General features: G+C 42.7%; 1 protein-coding gene across 1 annotated transcript in view; it reads right to left on the bottom strand.

Moving 5' to 3' along the window:
• Positions 1-25,814, bottom strand: part of HOMER2 (homer scaffold protein 2) — a 111,764-nt gene that overhangs the window by 13,872 nt on the left and 72,078 nt on the right. Inside the window, exons 3-4 of the mRNA XM_053596205.1 lie at positions 21,186-21,317; positions 143-235 (exon numbers count right to left, since the gene is read on the bottom strand). Of these exons, the coding sequence (XP_053452180.1) occupies positions 143-235; positions 21,186-21,317 (225 nt within the window). The remainder of the gene's footprint in view (positions 1-142; positions 236-21,185; positions 21,318-25,814) is intronic.

Consider the following 25,814-nt stretch of genomic DNA (forward strand, 5'->3'; position numbering starts at 1 on the left):
CACCGTGATTAAACGAACACAGTTGAAGAAGCCTTCAAACTGCTTTGCTGCTAAAATTGCCTATTTCTTGCCTAAAGTGATCAGGAACAAAGAGCCTCAATCACTGACACAGCTTGGACTATTTTATGGACAAGTTTCTTACTTGGGAGTGATCACTCGAGGTCTCGATCTTCTCCTGGGACTTGTCTCTGGCTACTTTGGCAGCTTCTTTCACCTCCTGGAATTTCTCTGCAAACTGAACAAGAATTGTTATGAGGCTTTAGTTAGCTTCATTCATGGCTGATATTCAGAACCCACGTTCATTATTCTGCACCCATTTAAAACCAGTAAATCTGTATAAGTACAGAAGAATTTCATTTGATATTAAAGAGAAATAAATATAAAAAATGTTTTTTCCAGTAAACAGTACTAGCTGAAGTCAGACCTGATCTGATTTAAAGCTAGTTTGATGATGAAGTATTAAAAAAAAAACTCCATAGCCTCAGATGAACAGTAAATAACACAAAAGCAACAAATGAATTTAACTATACCACAGAAGGAATCCATAAAAAATTTCAAATTCTATGTTGAAAAGATCCAAAAACTGGGCAGTGCCTGTGGCTCAGTGAGTAGGGCGCCTGCCCCACATACCGAGGGTGGTGGATTCAAACCCGGCCCCAGTCAAATAGCCAGTGGGCGCCTGTTGTCCCAGCTATTGGGAGGCTGAGGCAAGAGAATAGCCTAAGCCCAAGAGCTGGAGGTTGCAGTGAGCTGTGATGTCACCGTACTCAACAGAGGGCAACAGAGTGAAAATGTCTCTAAAAAAAAGAAAAAGTCCAAAAACTTCCATAAGTCAATGTCATAAAAATAAAAACACTCAAAAAGTTGGGGAAGAGGAATTATACTAGATTTTCATAGCTTAAGGGAGCCTATGATTGGCTCCTCTTCTGAATCATGAAAGACTTCTGGGCACAAATGAGTAAATCTGAACTGGATATTAGATGTTATCAATATTATTATTTTGTAAGATGTGCTAATGATGCAAGTATGTTGGAAAATGTCCTTTCTTAGAGATGAATACTAGTGCTTAGGCATAAAATGTCTAAAGTAGTTCAATAATAAAATAGATAATAGGTTAAGAAATGTGGCAAAATGTTAATAACTGTTAAATCTAGGTGATGAGTATGAATGTTCATTATCCTACGCCATCTACCATTTTTTATTTAATAATTTAATATTTCTATAATAAAATTTTCTTAAAATCCCAAGGCAATCATACCAATCACTAGCTTATAGTCACTGACAAGGTAACTGATTTTCACTAGCAAGTTTATTGTCTGAACAAAGAACAGCCTCTGATGGACAATGGAGATATGTATTAATACACTGACTACCAAACTAGAAAAAACATTTTTTTTCCTTGGGGCCACAGTGAGTTATTATGAAAACAGAATAAAAACTTCAAAAACAAAATAAACCTTTCTAATTTAATGAAAAATGTGTTATTCGTTGTTTTTAGTGTGTGAGTTATATGTAACTCATATGGCGCTAGCACCAATTTTTACACTGCAAACCACGTGAGTTGTATATGACTCACAACATACTTACTGAATCTGTTACTGAGAATTAAGCCTTTTGTCATCCCCTAAGCATTTGGCTGTGTTTGGAATGGACCTTGGGTGGTCCTGCACCAATATCACATCATGGCATACGACCATATCGATTCTGATTTCACTCAAAGAGCAGCCAGGCAAACATTCAAGAGGAAATGTGCAATCAGGAATTGGTAATTGGAGAGCACAGCCCAGCATTTGTGGCTTGCTTAGGCAGGGAGCTGGAGCAGGGTGACAGGAGGGAGAGGAAATGGCCAACTGACAGAGACACAGACAGCAGAGGTGCCACAGTGTGCAGGCCTGCTACGGACCTTCCCGCCTATCCACCAGTTCTATATGTTTCATGAGGCCCCAGACTCAAAACTAGTGTGAGTTAAATACAACTTACATAGCAATGAATATGTTAAAAAGCAAGAGAGAGCTAAATGTGGTTAGTGGGGGAAAGAAGCTAACAAGTTGCATGGCTACTGACAATTTTAAATTATCAATCATTTAATGAGATATGGTATTAGTAGATGTATGATGAAACAGAATAGTGAGAAATGGGTCTCACCACTGTATACAAGTCATCTCATGATAAAGAAGAAATCAAACATTGAGGAAGATTATTCAACATACAATTGAATGGGGGGGATTTAAAAACTTTAGTAAATGGGGGGGGGATTTAAATCCTTAACCGCAAATTTGTAGCATGATAAATTACTGATGGGTTAAAGGGCTAAGTATAAAAAAAAAATCAAACCTTAAAAAGTCCGGATGCTCTTGGAATAATTCAAGCAAGAAAAAAATTGGATGCGAATAGAATTGAACAAGTATCAAACTTCTGCTTGAGAGGTGGGAGGGTAATTTTCTAAACTTGGAAGAAATCAAAGAAAACCACAAAAGTGACAGACTTGACTACATAACAATTTAAAGCTTTTGAATATAAAAGGAAAAAAAAAAAAAAAAAAAAACTAAACCAGAAGGGAAACAACAGCCTGAAAAGAATATCTATAGCAAAGCTAGTACAAGTGAAAAAGGGTTATTTTCTTTGGTATAGAGAGAGTTTATACAAACTGAAAATAAAAATACGAAAATCTCAATAATGGCAAAATTCATGAATAAAATATAAAATAGCTAAATGACTTACAGAACAGATTGTTCAGCCTTGCTGGAAATACAAATCAAAATAATGAGGTACCATTGTTTGCTAAATTAGCAAACACTAAAGACAATTATAATACCCAGTCCAGGCAAGATATTTCTGGTAGCATTGCATATTAGTACAGCCCCATGGAGAAGCAATTTGGAAATATATATTGTAAGCAGAAAAAAATGTTCCTATCTACTGACCCAGTGATATCACTTCTGGAAAACTATTCTGTGAAAATGACTAAGAATGCATGGAGTAGGAGGGGGCTCAATATAAATGTGTTCGTTCCAGCATTATCTACAATAATGAGACAGACAGCAGGAGCCATGCAGACAGCCCAGGAGACTGAGACGGAGAGGGCACCTCTCTTAGCCTCCACGTGTGAGTCACGAGCTGCCAAATGACTGTTCTTTGGGGAAAAAAATCCCCTCCCACTCCAAGTCTTAAGTTTTCAAGTATTTCCCCCTTTCTATAAAAAATAATACATCTCTTTATAAATTTGGAAATACAGTTTAGGAAAAAAAGACTTTACAACCTACGGTCCCATCACCCAGAGATAGGCGCGGACCGTACAAACTTCCAGTGTTTCTCATCGGTGTGTCAGCGTTCAGCGCACGCACAGTGGGCCCTCCACAGCTGACTTCCTCCCTGCACTCGCCCCTTCTCAAGCTGACCTCCTCCCTGCACTGGCCCCTCCACAGCTGACCTCCTCCCTGCACTGGCCCCTCCACAGCTGACTTCCTGCCTGCACTGGCCCCTCTTCAAGCTGACCTAATATCCACGGGTCAGCTGTGCACCACAGGTGTGCAGCAGCACACCGGCCTAGTTCCTGATGGTGACCACCTCTGTGTTGACCAGTTTGTTACAGTCCCTGGGTGGTCAACTCACAAAGGTTCTACTGCATTTCTTTAAAAAAAAAAAAAAGGAAAAATATCGAATATCTTATTTTACAGCCTCTTTTGAAATTAATACTTCTATCAAATTATATGGTCTTCTACTATATTGCCTTTTTTAATGGCTACACTGTATTACCCTGGATATATACTAGAGTTTTATTTAACCAGTTTCCCACTGCTGGACATTAGGGTTGTTTCTTTATTGTTTTTTCTCTTCTTTTTTTTTTTGTGCTGTTGTTGTAAATGATGCTGCAAGGAAAATGCTTGTGGTAAAACCTCTGTCCTCAGTTACAATCATTTCCTTAGATTAGATTCTCATAAATAAAACCCATGAATCAAAGGATATTCAAACCACAAAGGTTTCTGAAATGCATTGCCCAATTCTCATGTAATTATTTAATTATTTGCTCATTTAATTATTAAGGCTATTTTCTGTAGTTTTTAAAGTTGAGTTAATAATTTTAATAAAAATCATCATTATTATCTTCATAGAAAATGAAAGACCATTATTACTTGATTTTATTTGCAGCTTTTGGGGAGACCTGTCCATTGAAGGTCTGCATCAAACTGTATTGTTCACTTATTCAACATCCCTTTTCCTTTTTCTTTAATTTAATGGAATCTCAAACTTATCTGGAGCAGGAAATTTCCTAGGTGCTGAAGAATGAGAGCTAGTCTAAGCCAATCATGGTCACCCATTTCCCTAGGGGTTTTGGGTGGCAGTGGTGGGGATGGCCAAGGGACTAGGGCTGATAATGGGATCTAAGAAATCTGCTGGGGAAGTTTCCAAAGATGGTGTTGGGGTTCCACCCTTCTACGTCCTTCCTTTAGCCCGGAATGCAGATGTGATGCAATAGAACTCCCATTTTATTACCATGAGGGAAAGGCCAATAAAGAAAAAAAGAAACAAAAGCCATGCAGAACCCTCCAGACCCACATCATGGAGCTGCTGCTCCCATGCCAGCAGCCACCTGCCTGGGACTTTGCTCCTGTGTGAAAAGAATAATCCTATTAGTTTAAGCACTGTGACTAGCTTCTCCGTTACTTGCAGGGTTGTACTTACAAGCTCCGTTACTTGTTACTTACAGGAGACAAAAAGCAGGCAACAGAATAATGTTCTCCCAACTACAGAGTTAATGAAGTAAACATAAGGGGACAATTTTGAATTACAGATGAAATCAGTGAAAGGGGTGAAAAGCTAGCGTATGTGTGTATCAGGGCATTGAAGGATCAACCACAGGGTGCTGGCGACACCACCCTGGATGACTCCCTCCTGATGGCCAGAAACCATCTCCTCATAGTGGAGAAGACGATGACGGTGTTGCCGGGGCTTTTCCTGCAGAACCAGCCCAGTGGGGGGCCCGCGGCTGCCAAGGCTTCCTTCTCCTCGCGGCTGGGCGGCCTGGTCCAAGGCATCACTGCGCTCACCTCCAAGCACAAAGAACAGAAATTAATCCAGCAGGAACTGAGTAGTCTAAAAGAAACTGTTTCTGCTCCTACTACAACACTGAAGAACCAAGTTTTTGGCACTCCCGCTCAGGCCCTCCCCAAGGCAGTTCAACTCAGTGCCAAGTCCAAGGACACCAAAACAGTTCACAGGCACGAGAACTTAAAGAGCAAGAGGAAGTGAAAGGAAAATTAGGGCAAGGAAACAGATAAAAGAAATCACTCATGAGGAAGAATCAGCAGAAAACTCCAGGCAACATGAAGAACCAGTCCAGAACAACCCCACCAAGGGACCATGAGGTAGCTACTGCAGAGGATTCCACCTATACAGAAATGTTAGGAATGACAGAAAGGGAATTTAGAATACACATGTTGAAAACAATGAAAGAAATGATGGAAACGATGAAGGAAACTGCTAATAAAGTGGAAAATAACCAAAAGGAAATTCAAAAACAGAATCAAATAAGAGATGAACGATATGAAGAATATAAAAAGGATATAGCAGAGCTGAAGGAAATGAAACAGTCAATCAGGGAACTTAAAGATGCAATGGAAAGTATCAGCAACAGGTTAGACCATGCAGAAGAAAGAATTTCAGAAGTAGAAGACAAAGTTTTTGAGATAACTCAGCTAGAAAAAGAAGCAGAAAAGAAGAGAGAGAAAGCAGAACGTTCACTGTCAGAATTACGGGACTTTATGAAGCGTTCCAACATACGAGTTATAGGAATTCCAGAAGGGGAAGAAGAATGCCCCAGAGGAATGGAAGCCATACTAGAGAATATTATCAAAGAAAATTTCCCAAATATCACCAAAGATTCTGACACACTGCTTTCAGAGGGCTATCGGACCCCAGGTCGCCTCAACTCTAACCGAGCTTCTCCAAGACACATTGTGATGAACCTGTCCAAAGTCAAGACAAAAGAAAAGATTCTGCAAGCTGCCAGGAGTAAGCGCCAGTTGACCTACAGGGGAAAATCCATCAGAGTGACCGCAGACTTCTCTAATGAAACTTTCCAAGCAAGAAGACAATGGTCATCTACCTTTAATCTACTTAAACAGAACAATTTCCAGCCCAGAATTCTGTACCCTGCTAAGCTAAGCTTCAAAATTGACGGAGAAATCAAATCATTTACGGATATACAAACATTGAGGAAATTCGCCACAACAAGACCAGCTCTACAGGAAATACTTCAACCTGTTCTGCACACTGACCACCACAATGGATCAGCAGCAAAGCAAGAACTCAGAAATTAAAGGACAGAACCTAACCTCCACACTGATGCAAAAGATAAAACTAAGCAATGGACTCTCACAAAATAAGACGAATAGAATACTACTACACTTATCAATTATCTCAATAAATGTTAATGGCTTGAATTCCCCACTGAAGAGACATAGATTGGTTGACTGGATTAAAAAACACAAGCCATCCATTTGCTGTCTGCAAGAAACACACCTGGCTTCAAAAGACAAATTAAAGCTCCGAGTCAAGGGTTGGAAGACAATTTTTCAGGCAAATGGAATTCAGAAGAAAAGAGGAGTTGCAATCTTATTTTCAGATACATGTGGATTTAAAGCAACTAAAGTCAAAAAAGACAAAGATGGTCACTTTATATTGGTCAAGGGAAAAATACAACAAGAAGACATTTCTAAATATCTATGCACCCAATTTAAATGCTCCCAGATTCTTGAAACAGACCTTACTCAGTCTGAGCAATATGATATCTGATAATACCATAATAACAGGGGACCTTAACACTCCTCTTACAGAGCTGGACAGATCCTCTAAACAGAAATTAAACAAGGATATAAGAGATTTAAATGAGACCCTAGAACAACTGTGCTTGATAGATGCATATAGAACACTCCATCCCAAAGATAAAGAATATACATTCTTCTCATCACCCCATGGAACATTCTCCAAAATTGATCATATCCTGGGACACAAAACAAATATCAACAGAATCAAAAGAATTGAAATTTTACCTTGTATCTTCTCAGACCATAAGGCACTAAAGGTGGAACTCAACTCTAACAAAAATGCTCGACCCCGCCCAAAGGCATGGAAATTAAACAATCTTCTGTTGAATAACAGATGGGTGCAGGAAGAAATAAAACAGGAAATCATTAACCTCCTTGAGCATAACAACAATGAAGACACAAGCTACCAAAACCTGTGGGATACTGCAAAAGCAGTTTTGAGAGGAAAATTCATCGCTTTAGATGCCTACATTCGAAAAACAGAAAGAGAGTACATCAACAATCTCACAAGAGATCTTATAGAATTGGAAAAAGAAGAACAATCTAAGCCTAAACTCAGTAGAAGAAAAGAAATATCCAAAATCAAATCAGAGATCAATGAAATTGAAAACAAAAGAATCATTCAGAAAATTAATGAAACAAGGAGTTGGTTTTTTGAAAAAATAAATAAAATAGATAAACCATTGGCCAGACTAACGAGGAATAGAAAAGTAAAATCTCTAGTAACCTCAATCAGAAATGATAAAGGGGAAATAACAACTGATACCACAGAGATACAAGAGATCATCTCTGAATACTACCAGAAACTCTATGCCCAGAAATTTGACACTGTGAAAGAAATGGATCAATATTTGGAATCACACCCTCTCCCTAGACTCAGCCAGGAAGAAATAGAGCTCCTGAACAGACCAATTTCAAGCACTGAGATCAAAGAAACAATAAAAAAGCTTCCAACCAAAAAATGCCCTGGTCCAGATGGCTTCACTCCAGAATTCTATCAAACCTTCAAGGAAGAGCTTATTCCTGTACTGCAGAAATTATTCCAAAAAATTGAGGAAGAAGGAATCTTCCCCAACACATTCTATGAAGCAAACATCACCCTGATACCAAAACCAGGAAAAGACTCAAACAAAAAGGAGAATTTCAGACCAATCTCACTCATGAATATAGACGCAAAAATTCTCAACAAAATCCTAGCCAATAGATTACAGCTTATCATCAAAAAAGTCATTCATCATGATCAAGTAGGCTTCATCCCAGGGATGCAAGGCTGGTTTAACATATGCAAGTCTATAAACATTATCCACCATATTAACAGAGGCAAAAATAAAGATCACATGATCCTCTCAATAGATGCAGAAAAAGCATTTGATAAAATCCAGCATCCTTTTCTAATTAGAACACTGAAGAGTATAGGCATAGGTGGCACATTTCTAAAACTGATTGAAGCTATCTATGACAAACCCACAGCCAACATTTTACTGAATGGAGTAAAACTGAAAGCTTTTCCTCTTAGAACTGGAACCAGACAAGGTTGTCCTCTGTCACCTTTACTATTCAACGTAGTGCTGGAAGTTCTAGCCAATACAATTAGGCAAGACAAGGAAATAAAGGGAATCCAAATGGGAGCAGAGGAGGTCAAACTCTCCCTCTTTGCTGACGACATGATCTTATACTTAGAGAACCCCAAAGACTCAACCACAAGACTCCTAGAAGTCATCAAAAAATACAGTAATGTTTCAGGATATAAAATCAATGTCCACAAGTCAGTCGCCTTTGTGTACACCAATAACAGTCAAGATGAGAAGCTAATTAAGGACACAACTCCCTTCACCATAGTTTCAAAGAAAATGAAATACCTAGGAGTATACCTAATGAAGGAGGTGAAGGACCTCTATAAAGAAAACTATGAAATCCTCAGAAAGGAAATAGCAGAGGATATTAACAAATGGAAGAACATACCATGCTCATGGATGGGAAGAATCAACATTGTTAAAATGTCTATACTTCCCAAAGCAATCTACCTATTCAATGCCATTCCTATCAAAATACCAACATCGTACTTTCAAGATTTGGAAAAAATGATTCTGCATTTTGTATGGAACCGGAAAAAACCCCGTATAGCTAAGGCAGTTCTCTGTAACAAAAATAAAGCTGGGGGCATCAGCATACCAGATTTTAGTCTGTACTACAAAGCCATAGTGCTCAAGACAGCATGGTACTGGCACAAAAACAGAGACATAGACACTTGGAATCGAATTGAAAACCAAGAAATGAAACTAACATTTTACAACCACCTAATCTTTGATAAACCAAACAAGAACATACCTTGGGGGAAAGACTCCCTAATCAATAAATGGTGTTGGGAGAACTGGATATCTACATGTAAAAGACTGAAACTGGACCCACACCTTTCCCCACTCACAAAAATTGATTCAAGATGGATAAAGGACTTAAATTTAAGGCATGAAACAATAAAAATCCTCCAAGAAAGCATAGGAAAAACACTGGAAGATATTGGCCTGGGGAAAGACTTCATGAAGAAGACTGCCATGGCAATTGCAACAACAACAACAATAAACAAATGGGACTTCATTAAACTGAAAAGCTTCTGTACAGCTAAGGAGACAATAACCAAAGCAAAGAGACAACCTACACAATGGGAAAGGATATTTGCATATTTTCAATCAGACAAAAGCTTGATAACTAGGATCTATAGAGAACTCAAATTAATCCACATGAAAAAAGCCAACAATCCCTTATATCAATGGGCAAGAGACATGAATAGAACTTTCTCTAAAGACGACAGACGAATGGCTAACAAACACATGAAAAAATGTTCATCATCTCTATATATTAGAGAAATGCAAATCAAAACAACCCTGAGATATCATCTAACCCCAGTGAGAATGGCCCACATCACAAAATCTCAAAACTGCAGATGCTGGCGTGGATATGGAGAGAAGGGAACACTTTTACACTGCTGGTGGGACTGCAAACTAGTACAACCTTTCTGGAAGGAAGTATGGAGAAACCTCAAAGCACTCAAGCTAGACCTCCCATTTGATCTTGCAATCCCATTACTGGGCATCTACCCAGAAGGAAAGAAATCCTTTTATCATAAGGACACTTGTACTAGACTGTTTATTGCAGCTCAATTTACAATCGCCAAAGTGTGGAAACAGCCTAAATGCCCACCAACCCAGGAATGGATTAACAAGCTGTGGTATATGTATACCATGGAATACTATTCAGCCATTAAAAAAAATGGAGACTTTATACATCCTTCGTATTAACCTGGATGGACGTGGAAGACATTATTCTTAGTAAAGCATCACAAGAATGGAGAAGCATGAATCCTATGTACTCAATTTTGATATGAGGACAATTAATGACAATTATGGTTATGGGGGGGACAGAAAGAGGGAAGGAGGGAGGTGGGTGGGGCCTTGGTGTGTGTTACACTTTATGGGGGCAAGACATGATTGCAAGAGGGACTTTAACAATTGCAATCAGTGTAACCTGGCTTATTGTACCCTCAATGAATCCCCAACAATAAAAAAAAAAAAAAAAGAAAAAAGAAACCATCTCCTCTGTCTGCACCAGGTAAGATGGAACCAACCTTAGAACAGTGACAACTCAGGTCAGATGCCAGAAAGAAGCTAACCTTTAACAAAGGCTCCTTCTAATATTTGGCTCTTCCTCTTTCTGCCTCTTTTCATAAACTCTTCCTTTTATCGGAATCCATCAGTCCCTTTTCAACACTCTCCAGGAGGTTGAGGTAGGACGCTTTCTCCACTGCGGGGACAGAAGAGCCCCTTTAATTCTGGGAATAAGCAGCTTCTATTATTCTTGGAATGTGAATCCAAAGAGCAGAAAGTTGCTTTGTAATGCTTTCTGGATTATAGTTGTGGAATGGTCCTTAGAATGGGAATGAAGACCAAGGTATCTATTTTCCTTCTGGTAGGCAGGGAAAAAAGTGTGTATAAAGTGTTCTTAAATGAGAACGACCACACTGGTGCTCCTTTCTCTAGTTATGGTGTTTGATGGCCAATTCCCTTACAGTTATGGTGGCTGCTCTGGGAAGTCGGGGACACTCAGCCTCGGCTGTCCCTCGGCACACTCCTGGGGCACTCTTCTGGCCAAGTTCCTCTGTGCCAGCTAATTGCTCCTTGTTGAGACTGCCAGCCTCATTGCAATGGAATACATCAGCATGTGGTTAATAGTTCCCTTCGAGAAGTGGAAAAGTTGATTTGAAGCATTTTGGACAAAGAAGACATCTGAGGGCTTATCTGAGAAGTCTCGGTGACAATGGCTGGTCACAGTCATGCAGTGGTGACTCTGGTGCTGCACCAAGGCTGAGTGAGTCAGGAGGATGGGCCACTCCTCCTTTTCTTCTGCCTGGAAACATCAGAGGTGGCTATCCATGGAGCTGGCAGCGCTCAAGTCCTCAGCTCTCAGAGGTACAGCTCTGAACTTGAACAGCGTGCTCCGGGGTTTGTGTGCAGCTCTCCCTTCTTTCTGTTTTTTCTTCCACAAAAACTTTCCCCCTTTATCCTTTCTACTTGGGTTCCTCCAAAGATTGAAGAGATTATCTCAGGCAGCTGTGACACTCTCAAACCATCCTGGGTCTCAGGTAAGGACCTCTACCCTTGGATGGGTCAGGAGTGTGTGACTAAGCGGGCCTGGCGGGACCATCTCTGTCCCTCAGGGTGTGAGGCAGGTGTGGGAAAGGGCACTTGGCAGGGAGGGGTGCCGGCCAAGGGAAAGCCACATGGCCTTGCTCACCTGGGACAGAGGCACCAGCTGGTCATTGGTTCAGCAAGCCATCCTCACACCTGCTCCCACTTTACACACATTCTCTCTCCTCCCCCAGCCCCTGCTCCTCTTCCCATTTCACCTCCCACCACCCCTTGCTACCTGAGTCTATCCTCTCTCTCCTCGTCACTAGCCCAGTTCTGCCAATTTAGCTCCTCAATATTTTTAAAATCTCTCCAACTCTTACTCAACCGTTCAAGAGCTCTACCCTGGATTGCAAGAGGGACTTTATCTAACAAATGCAATCAGTGTTACCTGGCTTATTGTACCCTCAATGAATCCCCAACAATAAAAAAAAAAAAAAAAAAAAGCTCTACCCTGGACTAAACAATCTAATCTGACTTGACACCAGGAAAAAAATTCTACCTAAAATGCAAATCTGATCATTTTTGTTCTAGGCTGAAAATCCTTCTCAGGCCAAAGGATAACATCCAGAAGCACCAGCACAGCCCACGAGGCCTTCCAGGGCTGGCCGCCAGCAGCCCAACCTGCCCCAAGTCCCAGGCACTCGGCATGAGTGAGCACCTGCAGCTTCCTTACCACCACATGGTGCATGGCCTGCTAGAGCTGCTCCTGCTCTCAGGAAGATGATGACAGAAAAGGGAAACCCTCCCGTGGGCACACCCTGCCCTGTGCACAGGAGAGGCAGCCTGGACTCGGGGTCCACATGGAACCTGCCATGCCATGCAGGGAGGGACCAAAGAAACAAAAGTGACACAGAAGTGGGAATGGCGATGGCACTGGGCACCCATGTCACCAGGGCCTGAAGTGTTTATGTGCCCCATGAGTGCCCTGGGTGCCCCTGCCCTTCATTGCACAAGATTCTCCCTGCACAGCAAGAAAGGCTGCTGTATGAATAACCCAGTTACTCACCAAGAGAAAAGGTGCCACAGAGCCTTGAAAACATGTGCCCCTGATCACTACAGCAGGAACAGAGTGTCCCAATATTCGTGTGGGCAATGACAGCCTGAGTCCAGTCCTTCTGGGTGTCTAGCGGCCACCACAGAGACCCACCCTGAGCAATGACCTCCCTGGTGACAGCTCATTTTGAGACCTTCTCCCAATGGAAGCAGGGACCTGTGCTCACCAGAACAGACACTGGAGCCCACTGTGCCTCTCCAGTATCACCATCCACAGATGTCCTAATGCTTTCTGGACCATACCTGCTGCTTCACACCAAGTGAGGCTGCACAGAAGTGGGAGTCCAGGGCTTTCTCATTAGGCAGAAGGTACTGGGGAGACTCTCAGGTGCACCCAGGCACTGTTCAGCCACAACTCTGCTTGCCCTGCCTGCTGCAATGTCATATCCTCCAGAGTCAGAGGAGAATGACATTAAAGAATTAAGGAAAATGTTAGCTGAAGGCTTACAGAGTATAAATGAAAGAGTGCAGGCTATAGAAAAGCAGGGTTCTCAAATGGATGACAGATATGCCTCGGCTCCCCCACTTCATCCCAGACTGCCCTCTATGGCTTCAAAGCAGCCTTTAAAGTGGCAGGAGGGCCCTTGGCCACCTTCAGCCCTTCCTGGATTATATCCAATTGCCGCAATCCATCTGACTCTACATTTGTAACTAGGCATCATCATTTCCCAGTTGAGGCCTCTACTTTTAATATACTTAATGACACACCTGCATCCACCTCTCCATTGCCTTCAAATTCAGCAGAAAGTGATGCCATGGTTTTCCATATTTTTAGAGAAATACAAGGGGATGAACGTACTAATCTCTCTCACATTCAAACAGAATTAAAGTTTCTTAGAATGATGAAGGATGCAGTCCATGCTTATGGCCCTAACTCTCCTTATGTTATTGGGATTTTAAATTCCTATTTTGCAGATCATTCTTTCCTTCCTATAGATTGGGAAACATTGGCTCGTACCACTTTAAGTCCTGGCCAGTTTATTCAATTCAGATCATGGTAGATGGAAGAGGCAAAATTGCAGGCTCACTGTTATCAGGCTGAGCACCCGCCTTCTTTTACTTTTGACCAATTAATGGGTTCCGGCAAGTATGAAGGCGCTGGTCCTCAAATACACTATACCCAGGAGCTGCTAATTCAAATAAAGGATGTTTGCATTAGAGCATGGCAGTGCCTTGATGAAAAAGGGGAAGTTAAACAGTTTTTCACTAAAATAATGCAGGGGAACAATGAGCTGTTTCAGAATTTATTGCTCACCTGCAGATGGCCATAGAGCACTCCATACCAGGGGAAGAGGCACATAAAATGCTCCTCTTACAGTTGGCATTTGAAAATGCCAACGTAGGTTGCAAAAAATCTTTAGCAGGTCTTAGAAACCAGGAAAATGTCACCATTGACCAGTATATTCGTAGGGAAATAGGGTCTGGCACGTTTCAGGCTAATTTACAAGCTACTACTTTAACCTCCACTTTAAAAGCTGACAAAGGGAAGCTTAAATGTTTTAATTGTGGAAAAACTGGCCATACTTGGAAAGAATGTAGAAAGGGCAGGGAAGATAATAAGCCGTCTGGGTTGTGTTGCAGTTGTGGCAAGGGTCGGCATTGGACCAGTGAATGTTGCTCAGTAAAAGACAAAGATGGCAACATTCTTAAACCACAGGAAACTGGAAATCTAATAATGATCAGAAAAACTCCGACTCGGGCCTAGCTCGAGGCCCGCAACCAACAATACGAGTAGCTCCCCTCAACAACAGTTCCCGGTGAGCAATGGACTTGCCTATGCCTAAAAGAATCAGAATTAAAACCCATTAATAAAATACAGGTGCAGGATTTATTTCATGCCACTCAGGGGAGTGCAGCTTTAGGCCTTCCAGTTCTAACTGATGTTAATCTTAACAATAAAAATTCTCCTAAAAAACTGCCTATAGGTGTTTATGGCCCTATTCCACCAGGAACAGTATGCCTTATTTTAGGAAGAAGCAGCCTTACTATGGAAGGACTTAATGTTCACCCTGGAATCATTGATACAGATTATATAGGTGAAATATTAATCATGGCACGGCCATGAAAGATATTCAGCTGTCTGCAGGACAGTGTGTGGCTAAAATTTTAATATTACCTTACCATAAAAGGAAAACTGCCCCAGTAACTCGAGAAGAAGATTTTGGCAGTACAGGAAAACAGGTTGTCTGGTATACTTTCCTGAATGACTCACACCTTCAGTGTTCTATGTCTTCAAAGATAAGGTCCAGATTAAGGGCTTGGTAGACATAGGAGCTGATGTTTCCATCATAGCTTCTTACATGTGGCCTGAAGGCTGGCCAAAAGTCAAAGTTAAAGCCACCTTTGTAGGTTTAGGAACTATGTCAGACATAGAACAAAGTGTAGTTTCTTTAGAATGCAGAGGGCCAGAAGAATAAGCAGCTAGCTTACATCCCTACATTGCTCCCATAGCCATTACCTTATGGGGAAGGGACTTATTGAAACAATGGGGAGCTATGCTAACAATCCCCACTATTTCTAATGCTGCTAAGAAAATTATGCTTAACATGGGCTATGACTCTACATACCCTACTCTGGTACGGGAGCCTGAAGTAACCTGTATAGGAAATGACAAAACAGGACTAAGATTGCCAGCTGTCTCAGAGGATTTTTACTAGAGGCTCCTGCACAGCGCTTTGCCCTTTCCTTGCAATGGAAAACAGATAAGCCCATCTGGGTAGAGCAGTGGCCCCTCCCTCTGGAAAAATTAGAAGCACTACATCAATTAGTTGATGAACAGCTCCAAGCAGGTCATATTCAAGAAACCTCCCATGCTTGGAATAGTCCAGTCTTTGTTATTAAAAAGAAGTCTGGTAAATAGACAACGTTCGTTAACTGATTTAAGAAAAATTAATGCCATCATCCAACCCATGGGAACCTTGCAAACAGGGAATCCAAATCCAACATAAATTCCAAAACATTACCCTATAATTATCATTGATTTAAAAGACTGCTTTTTTTAACATTCATTAGTGGCCTCAGGATGCAGAAAGGCTTGTCCTGAGCCTTTTATCATACCAGCCCTAAATCATGATAGGCCAACTAAAAGATTTCATTGGAGGGTTTTGCCTCAAGGTATGCTTAACAGCCCCACCTTGTATCAACTATTTGTAGATCAGCCATTAGAAGAGCTTAGAAAGAAATTTCCTGAAAGTATGTGTTTATGTTATATGGATGATATTTTGTTGGCTCATCCATGTTCTAAAAAATTACAAGAATTATTCCAAATGGCTTCTTTAAAATTTAAGGAATATGGCCTTCAGATATCAGAGGATAAAATGCAAATCCAAGAGCCTTGGGAATATATAGGATATTGTATAACTGCTCAAAATGTAATTTCACAGAAAATTCAAATTTGAAGAGACTCTCTTAAAACTTTAAACGATTTCCAAAAGTTATTAGGAGATATAAATTGGATTAGACTTACATTGGAAATTCCCATATATGCTCTTAAAAACCTTTTCTCTATTCTTGAGGGAGACTCTATCTTAAATAGCCCCAGGCTGTTTCTTCTGAGGCTGAAAAAGAATTACAATGGATAGAAGAGCATATTCAAGTTGCTCAATTAAATCGTGTATCGGAAAGTAGCAATTTTTATATTTATGTATTTCCATCTATACATTCTCCTACAGGTTTAATAGTACAAGAAACAGCTTTTGTTGAATGGTGCTTTTATCAAATAAAGTGTCCAAAAAAACGGAGACTTATGTTTACAAGATGGCCTCAATAATTTGAAAAGATTGTCAAAGACTTAGACAACTAGTGGGCAGAGATCCTGAAAAAATAGTAGTTCCTTTAACCAATAACCAGATTAATAACTTGCTTATTCTAACTGCTGAATGGCAGATAGCCTTGTCTGACTATATTGGAATAATAGACTACCATTAACCCCAGGATAAAAGAATTAAGTTTCTTAAAAATACTTCTTAAACAGAAAAAAGGGGGAATGCAGTATAATGTTACCCCTAAAACTAGAATATCTTCATCTCTTTTTACTTAAAAATTTTTTAATATGGATAAAAGAGATGAAACTCCAGTGTAAAAACACTGGGTCACTGTTACTTCCCCTCCATTAAATCAACCAGTGTATTATAAAAACACCTTAACAAATGCTTGAGTATCAGCTGAAATTATACATTGGGGAAGAAGATATGCTTATATCTCAACAGATTCATCAAACTTTTAGATCCTTGACAAGACTTTGAAACTGAGGGATAGCTCAGAAAAGACCATACCCCCAAGCTTAGAATAAACAACCTCTGAGCACATCCACTTTGTTCTTGGTTAGGATCTCACTCCTCACTACCCAGGTAAGTGCTCGATCATATAAATATTGGACATACATCCCAAATCCTCCTCTATTGAGGAAAGTCAGTTGGTTTGAACCTAATGTACCAACTTATGTTAATAAATCCAATTGACGTTCTAGGCCTTATGACAGTCATGGTCCTTTAAAACCTAATGAGGAAGAAATGACATTTTTAATTACAGTACTGGTATCAGTGGACTACCCATTTGTTTTGGTAATCAACCCCATTATTTAACTTTTCTTTTCTTTTTTTTTTTTTTTTGCAGTTTTTGGCCCAGGGCTGGGTCTGAACCCACCACCTCCAGCATATGGGGCCAGCGCCCTACTCCTTTGAGCCACAGGCGCCACCCGTATTTAACTTTTCGATATCAAGTTGAACAAGTATGGACCGTCATTCCAGTGATCTCCACAGAAAAAGATATATCTTTTAGCAGCCCTTTCTATTAAAGAAACAAAACTTAATGATACTCTGGTTCCTTCTGAGTTACCTCTTTGTCAGATGCACAACTTTTCACAAGTGAATGAGTACATTTAACAAAATGTAGAGGTAAAAGTGTGTTCTTAATTGTTAATACTTCCTATGGAAGTATCATAGATTAAAGCCCCAAGGGTTTCATGCACTCTCATAATTCTTTAAAACGTTTAAAATAAAAAGAAAATCATGTATCCATCTCCACTACGATATCCAGTCAAATTATGTGAAGAGATGAAGAATTTATTCCTCCTTCTCCCAGTCTATCAAAATGTCCTAAACAAAGTCATTTATGAAAAATTGGGGCTGCATTCCACCCTTTTCAAGCCTAAATAAAAAAATTATATTATAATCAACAAAATAAAAAATATACCTTATCCTTTTTTTTTTTTTTGTAGAGATAGTGTCTCACTGTACCGCCCTCGGTAGAGTGCCATGATGTCACAGGACTCACAGCAACCTCCAGCTCTTGGGCTTACGCGATTCTCTTGCCTCAGCCTCCCGAGTAGCTGGGACTACAGGCGCCCACCACAATGCCCGGCTATTTTTTTTTTTTTGGTTACTGTTTGGCCAGGGCTGGGTTTGAACCCTCCACCCTCGGTATATGGGGCCAGCACCCTACTGACTGAGCCACACAACTCGTAATATTCAAGCCTGTTTACAACTACCTTTCATGTAGTTGAAGGGCAATGTTGTTTGGAACAAAGCATCAAGTGAATTGTTTTGTTCAACATGTCAAATGTTTACTTGTATTAACAGTTCTTTAAGTTTTAACCTATCTAAGGAACAGCTGTATTTACTGAGAGCATGCACAGGCGTATGACTCCTCATCAACCTGGCGTGTCCTTGGCAAGAATTGCCTGCCATGTCTGTATTGCAGTTACTAGCTGACAGCATTGTGAAGAGAAGCAAGCGTTTCATCAGATTGCTGATAGCTGCCATCCTGGGGATCATCACAGTGACAGCCATCAATGCCTCTGCAGGTGATGCTCTGACTCAAGAAGTCAAAACCCAGAACTTTGTTGCTGACTGGCATAAGAACTCTGAACAATTGTGGACTGCCCAGAAACAAACTGACACTGTATTGTATAATGACATTTCAGATTTAGAACAAGCTGTTGTCATGTTAGGAGATGAATTGGTCAGTTTAAGAAAGCAAGTTAGACTTAAGTGTGATTGGAATATGGCCACTTTTTGAATTACCCCTGTTATGTATAACAAAAATAAATTCCCTTTAGATAAAGTTAAGAAACATTTGTTAAATCATGAAAATTTAACTGTAGATATTGTAAATTTACAGCATGAAGTTTATTCCACTTTCCAACATAAGTTACAAAAAATTGATGGTGATTCCATACTGCAAGGCATAGCAGATGGAATAGAGCAGTTAAATCCAATGCCTAAGATTAATGAACTTATTGGAAGTTCAGTTGGATCATTTGCATTGTTATTGATTTTATGTTTAATTTTATATATAATTTGTAAGAAAGTTAATCAGACAAAAAAGGAAAATGAAAGATATGCAGCCATTTTTGCCTTAATGATGACAGATACGAATTCCAAGCGTCAGAAAAAGAAAGGGGAAATATAGGTGAAAAGTCTATATGCCTCTGTGCCCACCATTCTGAGAGTGAGCAGAGACAAATTCTTACTTTGCACAGTCAGGCCAAAAACGGGCTGAACCCTAACTAGACCATTAAGCCTTAGTGCTTTAGAGGTAAAGGTCCAGTACTCAGAAGCTGGCCATGGGGCCAGGGTGGGCAAGCATATCATTGGTAAGTCCTAGGAATCTCCAGGCTGTGGTTTTGTAAGATAAGGTATCAGCCTTCAGGTGATTTGGGCTTTCGGAGAGCAGGAAAACAATCAACCTTTCCCCCACAGCGGTCTTGTGACTTAGCAGCTTATGGGAAAAATGGCTAACGGTATATTTTTCCAGGACTACTAATTTTAAATATAATAGAAAGAATGAGTGTCAATTGATCAGTAGATTAGCAGATTCCAGGAAAGGATTAATTTGTCCTTACAATATACATATGAAGTGATTGTTTATTGATTAACAATGTGTACGTGCAGAACTGGCTATTTAAGCTGTTCAGAAATAAAGAAGTTTGCTACATGCCACCAGAGCTTGTAGCCCCCTTTTGCCTCACACTATTTCAATAAGCGGGTCTAACCTCCGTGTCATTGTCCACCTGAATGGCCCTCACACAACAATCATCTATGAGAAAAACAAGTCCTAGGGCCAACCTTCTGGAAGGCGGCCTGGATTTCCAAGTCTTGCTTGGATTCTTTGAGATACTCTAATATTCTTTCAATAAATTTCTTTGTCATGTAAACTAGCCAGTCTTACTTGAAACCAAAATATTCTTACTAGCTACCCAGGGCCCTTCCACCCTAAAAGGAAACATATTCTCCTAAAACAGGCTTTTAGCCTTCACAGTACTGAGTACAGCCTTTCAGAGTGATTGGTCTGTCCCTTAGTTCTTTGGGTTCTCCACATCCCTGGTCAACCATAATCTTCCCCTCAACACCTTTTAACCATCCATAGACTATGTCCTAGGCCAGTTGAAAACTGAATCACAGCTATGAATCCTCTCCATAGGAAAAAAGCAACACACACACACACTCACACTGAGCAGCATTTTAGAGGTTTTCGGACTCTTGTTAAGACCTCCTAGTAAGCACCATCTTACTCTCTAAGGGCTGCAACCAGAGTTACCGATGATAGCGTCTGTCAGGGACAAACTGTGCCATCCTTCAAAAGATGTCACACACTTATTTCATCAAAATGCACCATTAGTACTTTTGATCTCACCTAATGTGCACAATGCAAGGGTATATTTCAAAATAACTAAGAGTAAATTTTATATGTCTTACTACAAAAAATAAGTGAGATGATGGTTATATTAATCAGTTTGATTTAAGCATTCCACATTGTATATCAAATCATCACATTGAATCCCATAAATGTATTCAGTTATGATTTTAATCCAAAATTACATTAAAAAAGAGCTAAAAAAAGATGCACCATTACCACCAGGAACACTTCCTTGGAAGTCCTAAACTAACAACTCCCCAATAACTATGCCCTCACACAGGAAGGCCACCTAGTCCTCAGAGTCCTGAAAATCTAGTCCACTAGGTTAGCAGAGGAGTCAGCCCCTTCACGTCCACGCTGACATTCTCATAGATGATTGCCATGGACATCCACTGGGACCAGCAGCTGACAGACTCTGGAGGGGAGGGGGCCCCACCCTGCCGCTCCCTCATGCTGCAGTGTCCAGCCCCAAACCAGTTCTGTGAGATCTGGGTCACCCTCCCCCAGAGCCCTCAAGGAACCTTAGCAGGCCTCTGGCGAGACGGCTTCCTGCCTGATTCACCCTAATCCCTCTTTGAAAATCATCTTCAATTTACACAGGGAACCCAAGCAGCCAAGTCTGTACCAAGCAGCTCTGTCAGCAACCTGTAAATCTGGGATCCTTGAAAGGGGCACCTGCTCTGACAGCCCTGCGATGCCAGAGGAGAAATCGAAGACCAGAAAGGGGTCCTGCACGCCAGCAGCACCACCCTCATGTGGACGTTGCTCAATGAAAACAGCATCCACACTGCACGCAGACCAGAAAGGGGTCCTGCTCTCCAGGAGCACCACCCTCACATGGATGTTACTCAATGAAAATGGCATCCACGCTGAACACAGACCAGCAAGGGATCCTGCTCGCCAGGAGCACCACCCTCACATGGCCCTCATTCAATGGGAACAGCACCACGCAGCATGCAATGCTCTGTGGGAAGGACATTACCTTCGTCAGCTGCTGCTCAGAGGAAAACCCCAAGCCAAACACAGTGTTGGCTCTGCTGTCAGCCCACTGCCCAAACTTCTGTGATGTTTTTGTGAACGTCATGTTCGGTGTAACTGTGCTGTTGATGATCACCTGCAGAAAAACAACCCAAATGTGGAAATTTAAACATTGAATTAGACACCAAAGTCACTCGTTAGCAAGTGTTCTATTGGCAGAGCCAGTACTTAGAGCACCCTCCACCCAGTTATGTTTGGCCCTGTGCTTCCCTCTTCAGGCAGGCCCCATGCTGCGTCATGATAAGCAGACAATCTGTCTAACGTGAGACCTTGCACGTTACCTGTGGGAAAAAGTCTCTCCTAAGCAGAGAATAGCTTCCAAACCTGCTATTTATTTCCCCAAGGATGCCAGCCATCAGAAAGCCATCATGGCCAGCCATGTCCCACATCCTCTGAAGAGCTGTGCTGTGCAGCCATGTTAATGCCAGAGCCCAGCATCCAGCTGAACAATCTGAAATCCCCATAAGCAATTGAGGCCTGTTGCTTCTTGACAGGAAGCAGTATGTATACTCCAGCTAGGATGCCCTGCAGAGGGCTAATGGATGAGGAGACTCATTACACACATGTAAGCAAGAACAAGGAAATTGTAAGGGATGGTGCAGGAACCTGGTGCTAGCTGCCAGCATTCTTGGCTCAGGAGGACCTGGGGGAGTGGGGGAGGAGGCCACAGACATGCCTTGGCTCAGGAGGATGAGGAATGGTGAGGCCCCTGACACCCCTTGTCTCAGGGGGATGAGGGATGGGAGGCCACAGAAACCCCTTGGCTCAGGAGGATGAGGGGTGGGAGGCCACAGACACTCCTGGGCTCAGGAGGATGAGGGATGGGAGGCTACTAACACTCCTGGGCTCAGGAGGATGAGGGATGGTGATGCCCCTGACACCCCTTGTCTCAGGGGGATGAGGGATGGGAGGCCACAGACACCCTTGTCTCAGGGGGATGAGGGATGGGAGGCCACAGACACCCTTGGCTCAGGAGGATGAGGGGTGGGAGGCCACAGACATTCCTGGGCTCAGGAAGATGAGGGGTGGGAGGCCACTAACACTCCTGGGCTCAGGAGGATGAGGGATGGTGAGGCCCCTGACACTCCTTGGCTCAGGGGGATGAGGGATGGGAGGCCACAGACACCCTTGTCTCAGGGGGATGAGGGATGGGAGGCCACAGACACCCCTTGGCTCAGGAGGATGAGGGGTGGGAGGCCACAGACACTCCTGGGCTCAGGAGGATGAGGGGTGGGAGGCCACTAACACTCCTGGGCTCAGGAGGATGAGGGATGGTAAGGCCCCAGACACCCCTTGTCTCAGGGGGATGAGAGATGGGAGGCCACAGACACCCCTTGGCTCAGGAGGATGAGGGATGGGAGCCCACAGACACTCCTGGGCTCAGGAGGATGAGGGATGGTGAGGCCCCAGACACCCCTTGGCTCAGGAGGATGAGAGATGGGAGCCCACAGACACCCCTTGGCTCAGGGGGATGAGGGATGGGAGCCCACAGACACTCCTGGGCTCAGGAGGATGAGGGATGGTGAGGCTCCAGACACTCCTTGGCTCAGGGGGATGAGGGATGGGAACCCACAGACACCCCTTGGCTCAGGAGGATGAGGGATGAGGAGGCCACAGACACCCCTGGCTCAGTGGAATGAGGGGTGGGGAGGCCACCAACACCCCTTGGCTCAGGATGATGAGGGATGAGGAGGCCACAGACACCCCTTGGCTCAGGGGAATGAGGGGTGCGAGACCACAGACACCCCTTGGCTCAGGAGTGTAAGAAACTGAGCACCAGGCTTAATAGAAGCAGCCACCAGTTCTTGAGGGAGGTGCTGGGAGCGAGACAATCTCCTAACTGGAATGGAAATGTTTTGCAGCCCGGAGACAAGCCCTCAAGCAACTGCATGCGTTAATTAAATAAGATTGGTCACTGGTTAGCAAGCAAGTGTTATACTCTGGATATTTGTGGTACAACAGTGTGGGAGTCCAGACCGTGGGGAAAGAGTACATCATTAAGCACCCATACGTGGGCCCCCACACCTGTTGTATAATGCTTCAATAAAAAGCCACAGCAGAGGTTACACGAGGCTTTCCTGCAGCTATGGGAAGCCCACCTCTGTCAAGCATGTACTTCTAATCCATGTCCCAGTTGTTTTTTTTTTTTTTTTTTTCTTGCAGAGACAGAGTCTCACTTTATGGCCCTCGGTAGAGTGCCGTGGCCTCACGCAGCTCACAGCAACCTCCAACTCCTGGGCTTAAGCGATTCTCTTGCCTCAGCCTCCCGAGTAGCTGGGACCACAGGCGCCCGCCACAACACCCGGCCATTTTCTGGTTGCAGTTTGGCCGGGGCCGGGTTCGAACCCGCCACCATCGGTATATGGGGCCAGCACCCTACCGACTGAGCCACAGGCGCCGCCCGTCCCAGTTGTTTTTATTCGCGTGGTATCGGGGTGCCACAATGGGCACTGACAAATGGTGTAGTTGGCAGGATCTGGACCGGTCACAGACCAAAAGAGGGAACTAACTTGGAGTAAGTGAATCTTTTGGCAAAATGGCAAGAGGGAATTTACGGGGAAGCAAAGGGTAATTCCCCATCCATAACAACAGAGGGGGACATCACTCAGAGTAAGAGGACCTCTGGCAAACAGCAGTATGTTTGTGGAGTCATTTTGTTCATCTCGGTGACGTGTCTTTGTTTGTTTGTTTGTCTGTCAAACTGTGAGACATCTTAATAACTATTATGGCAACCCAGATTAAACAGTTGGAAGACCGGGTGAATAGCCTCACAGTCAAAACTACTAAACGCCATAATTGTAGAAGGCTAGGCCATGTGAGAAATGAGTGTTGGAGAAGGAATAGCAACCACAATAGCCATTTTTCATTCAATAATCAAAGGAAATAAGGAGAATGTAAACCCCCATGTATGTGCCCCAGGTGTAGAAAGAGGTTCCACTGGGCAAATGAATGCTGCTTTCAATTCAATAAGAGTGGACATTTGCCGCAGGGAAACTACCAGTTTGGCCAAACCTGGAGCTCACTGGCAAAAAATATGAGCAAGGGGATTTAAACAACCTATTTCCTATGGAAAACTTGATATGTCTGAACGGGACCAGATAATGTGCTAACCTGGTAATGTGCTACACTATGAGGTTTTGCTCATATCATTACAGAACATCAAGAGAAGTGGTGCCTACCTGCCTGAATCAAACCTTGACACGAGCCAGAGACTGTGCCAGCACTCTGACTCTTTCTATTGATACAAGGTTCCCTCATCCAGCCTAAACAGGGAACTCCAATCTCCTGGGCCTGAGTAAATTTCAAGAAAAGAATACCGTAGCATTTTACTCCAAATTATCAACCCAGATTTTCATTTGCTGTGAAACCTGGACCAACCTTCTCTGAGGAACCTCTAACTGCCCCCCATATCATTGTCCAGTTTCAGCAGGAAGTAGGTTGAAGCAGTCAGTGTCCCTCTTCCCAAAGGCAGTTGGAGCTTCTGATCAGAGAGGAAGGATTGATACAGGGTTCAACCCTTCAGGGAACCCCCCATTCTCTAGGCCCGGGTGAGCTCAGCACGCATCCTCTGGGCTCTGACAAGATCATGAACAAAAGCAGCCAACTTTAGAGGTGGTTGACATGCGAGGTAAATTCCTACCAGCAAACTTCTTGTTCCTGGCAATAATTGCATTGACATCGACAAAGGTGAGAGAATTTCATTTGTTGAACCTATATCCCTAATGTTTCCTTGCCACTCCTCCAGACTTCAGCTTGGATATTGTTTGGCAGGGAGGAGGTGGGAGCAACACATCATTGTGTGTGAAAGCAATCCCCAGTCCTCTTACCCTTAAGAGTGTAATCTGTCACAAGAATTGAAGTTCTAAACACTGTCAGTGTTTACTCCTTCTTCTTCTTTGAGGGCCCTCACCGGTTTTGTCTTGTCGGACAAATTATTCTGTGCTTTTTGTTATTTTACTTAGCTGGAAGGAGAGCTACTTGATAAGAAAAACAGACCAAACAGACAACTGAGGGTTTCTCCCTTACCCTGCACAAGGATATCTTAAACAAAAAAAGGGGGACATGTAGGAGACTGAACACCAGGCTTATAGAAGCAGCCACTGGTTCTTGAGGGGGATGCTGGGAACGAGACAATCTCCTAGCTGGCATGGAGATGTTTTGCAGCCCAGAGACAAGCCCTCAAGCAACTGCATGCAATAATGAGATAAGATGGGTCGCTGGGTAGCAAGCAGGTGTTATACTCTGGACATTTGTGGTGTAACAAGGTAGGAGTGGAGCCCATGGGGAAAGAGCACATGGCAATCATTAAGCACGTAGTTTCAATATGTGGGCCCCCACACCTGTTGTATAATGCTTCAGTAAAAGGCCATGGCAGAGGTTACTAGGGGCTCTTCCTGCACCTAGGGGAAGCCCATCTCTTGCAGGCTTGTACCTTCAACTCGTGTCCCTGCTGTTTTTATTTTCTCAGTGATGGGGTGCCACAGCGGGCACTGACACAGGAGGATAAGGGGTGGGGAGGCCACAGAACTCCTTGGCTCAGGAGAATGAGGGATGGAAAGGCCAGAAAGCCTGG

The sequence above is a fragment of the Nycticebus coucang genome, chromosome 6 (genome assembly GCF_027406575.1).
Source record: "Nycticebus coucang isolate mNycCou1 chromosome 6, mNycCou1.pri, whole genome shotgun sequence".
In the NCBI taxonomy this organism is placed as follows: domain Eukaryota; kingdom Metazoa; phylum Chordata; class Mammalia; order Primates; family Lorisidae; genus Nycticebus; species Nycticebus coucang.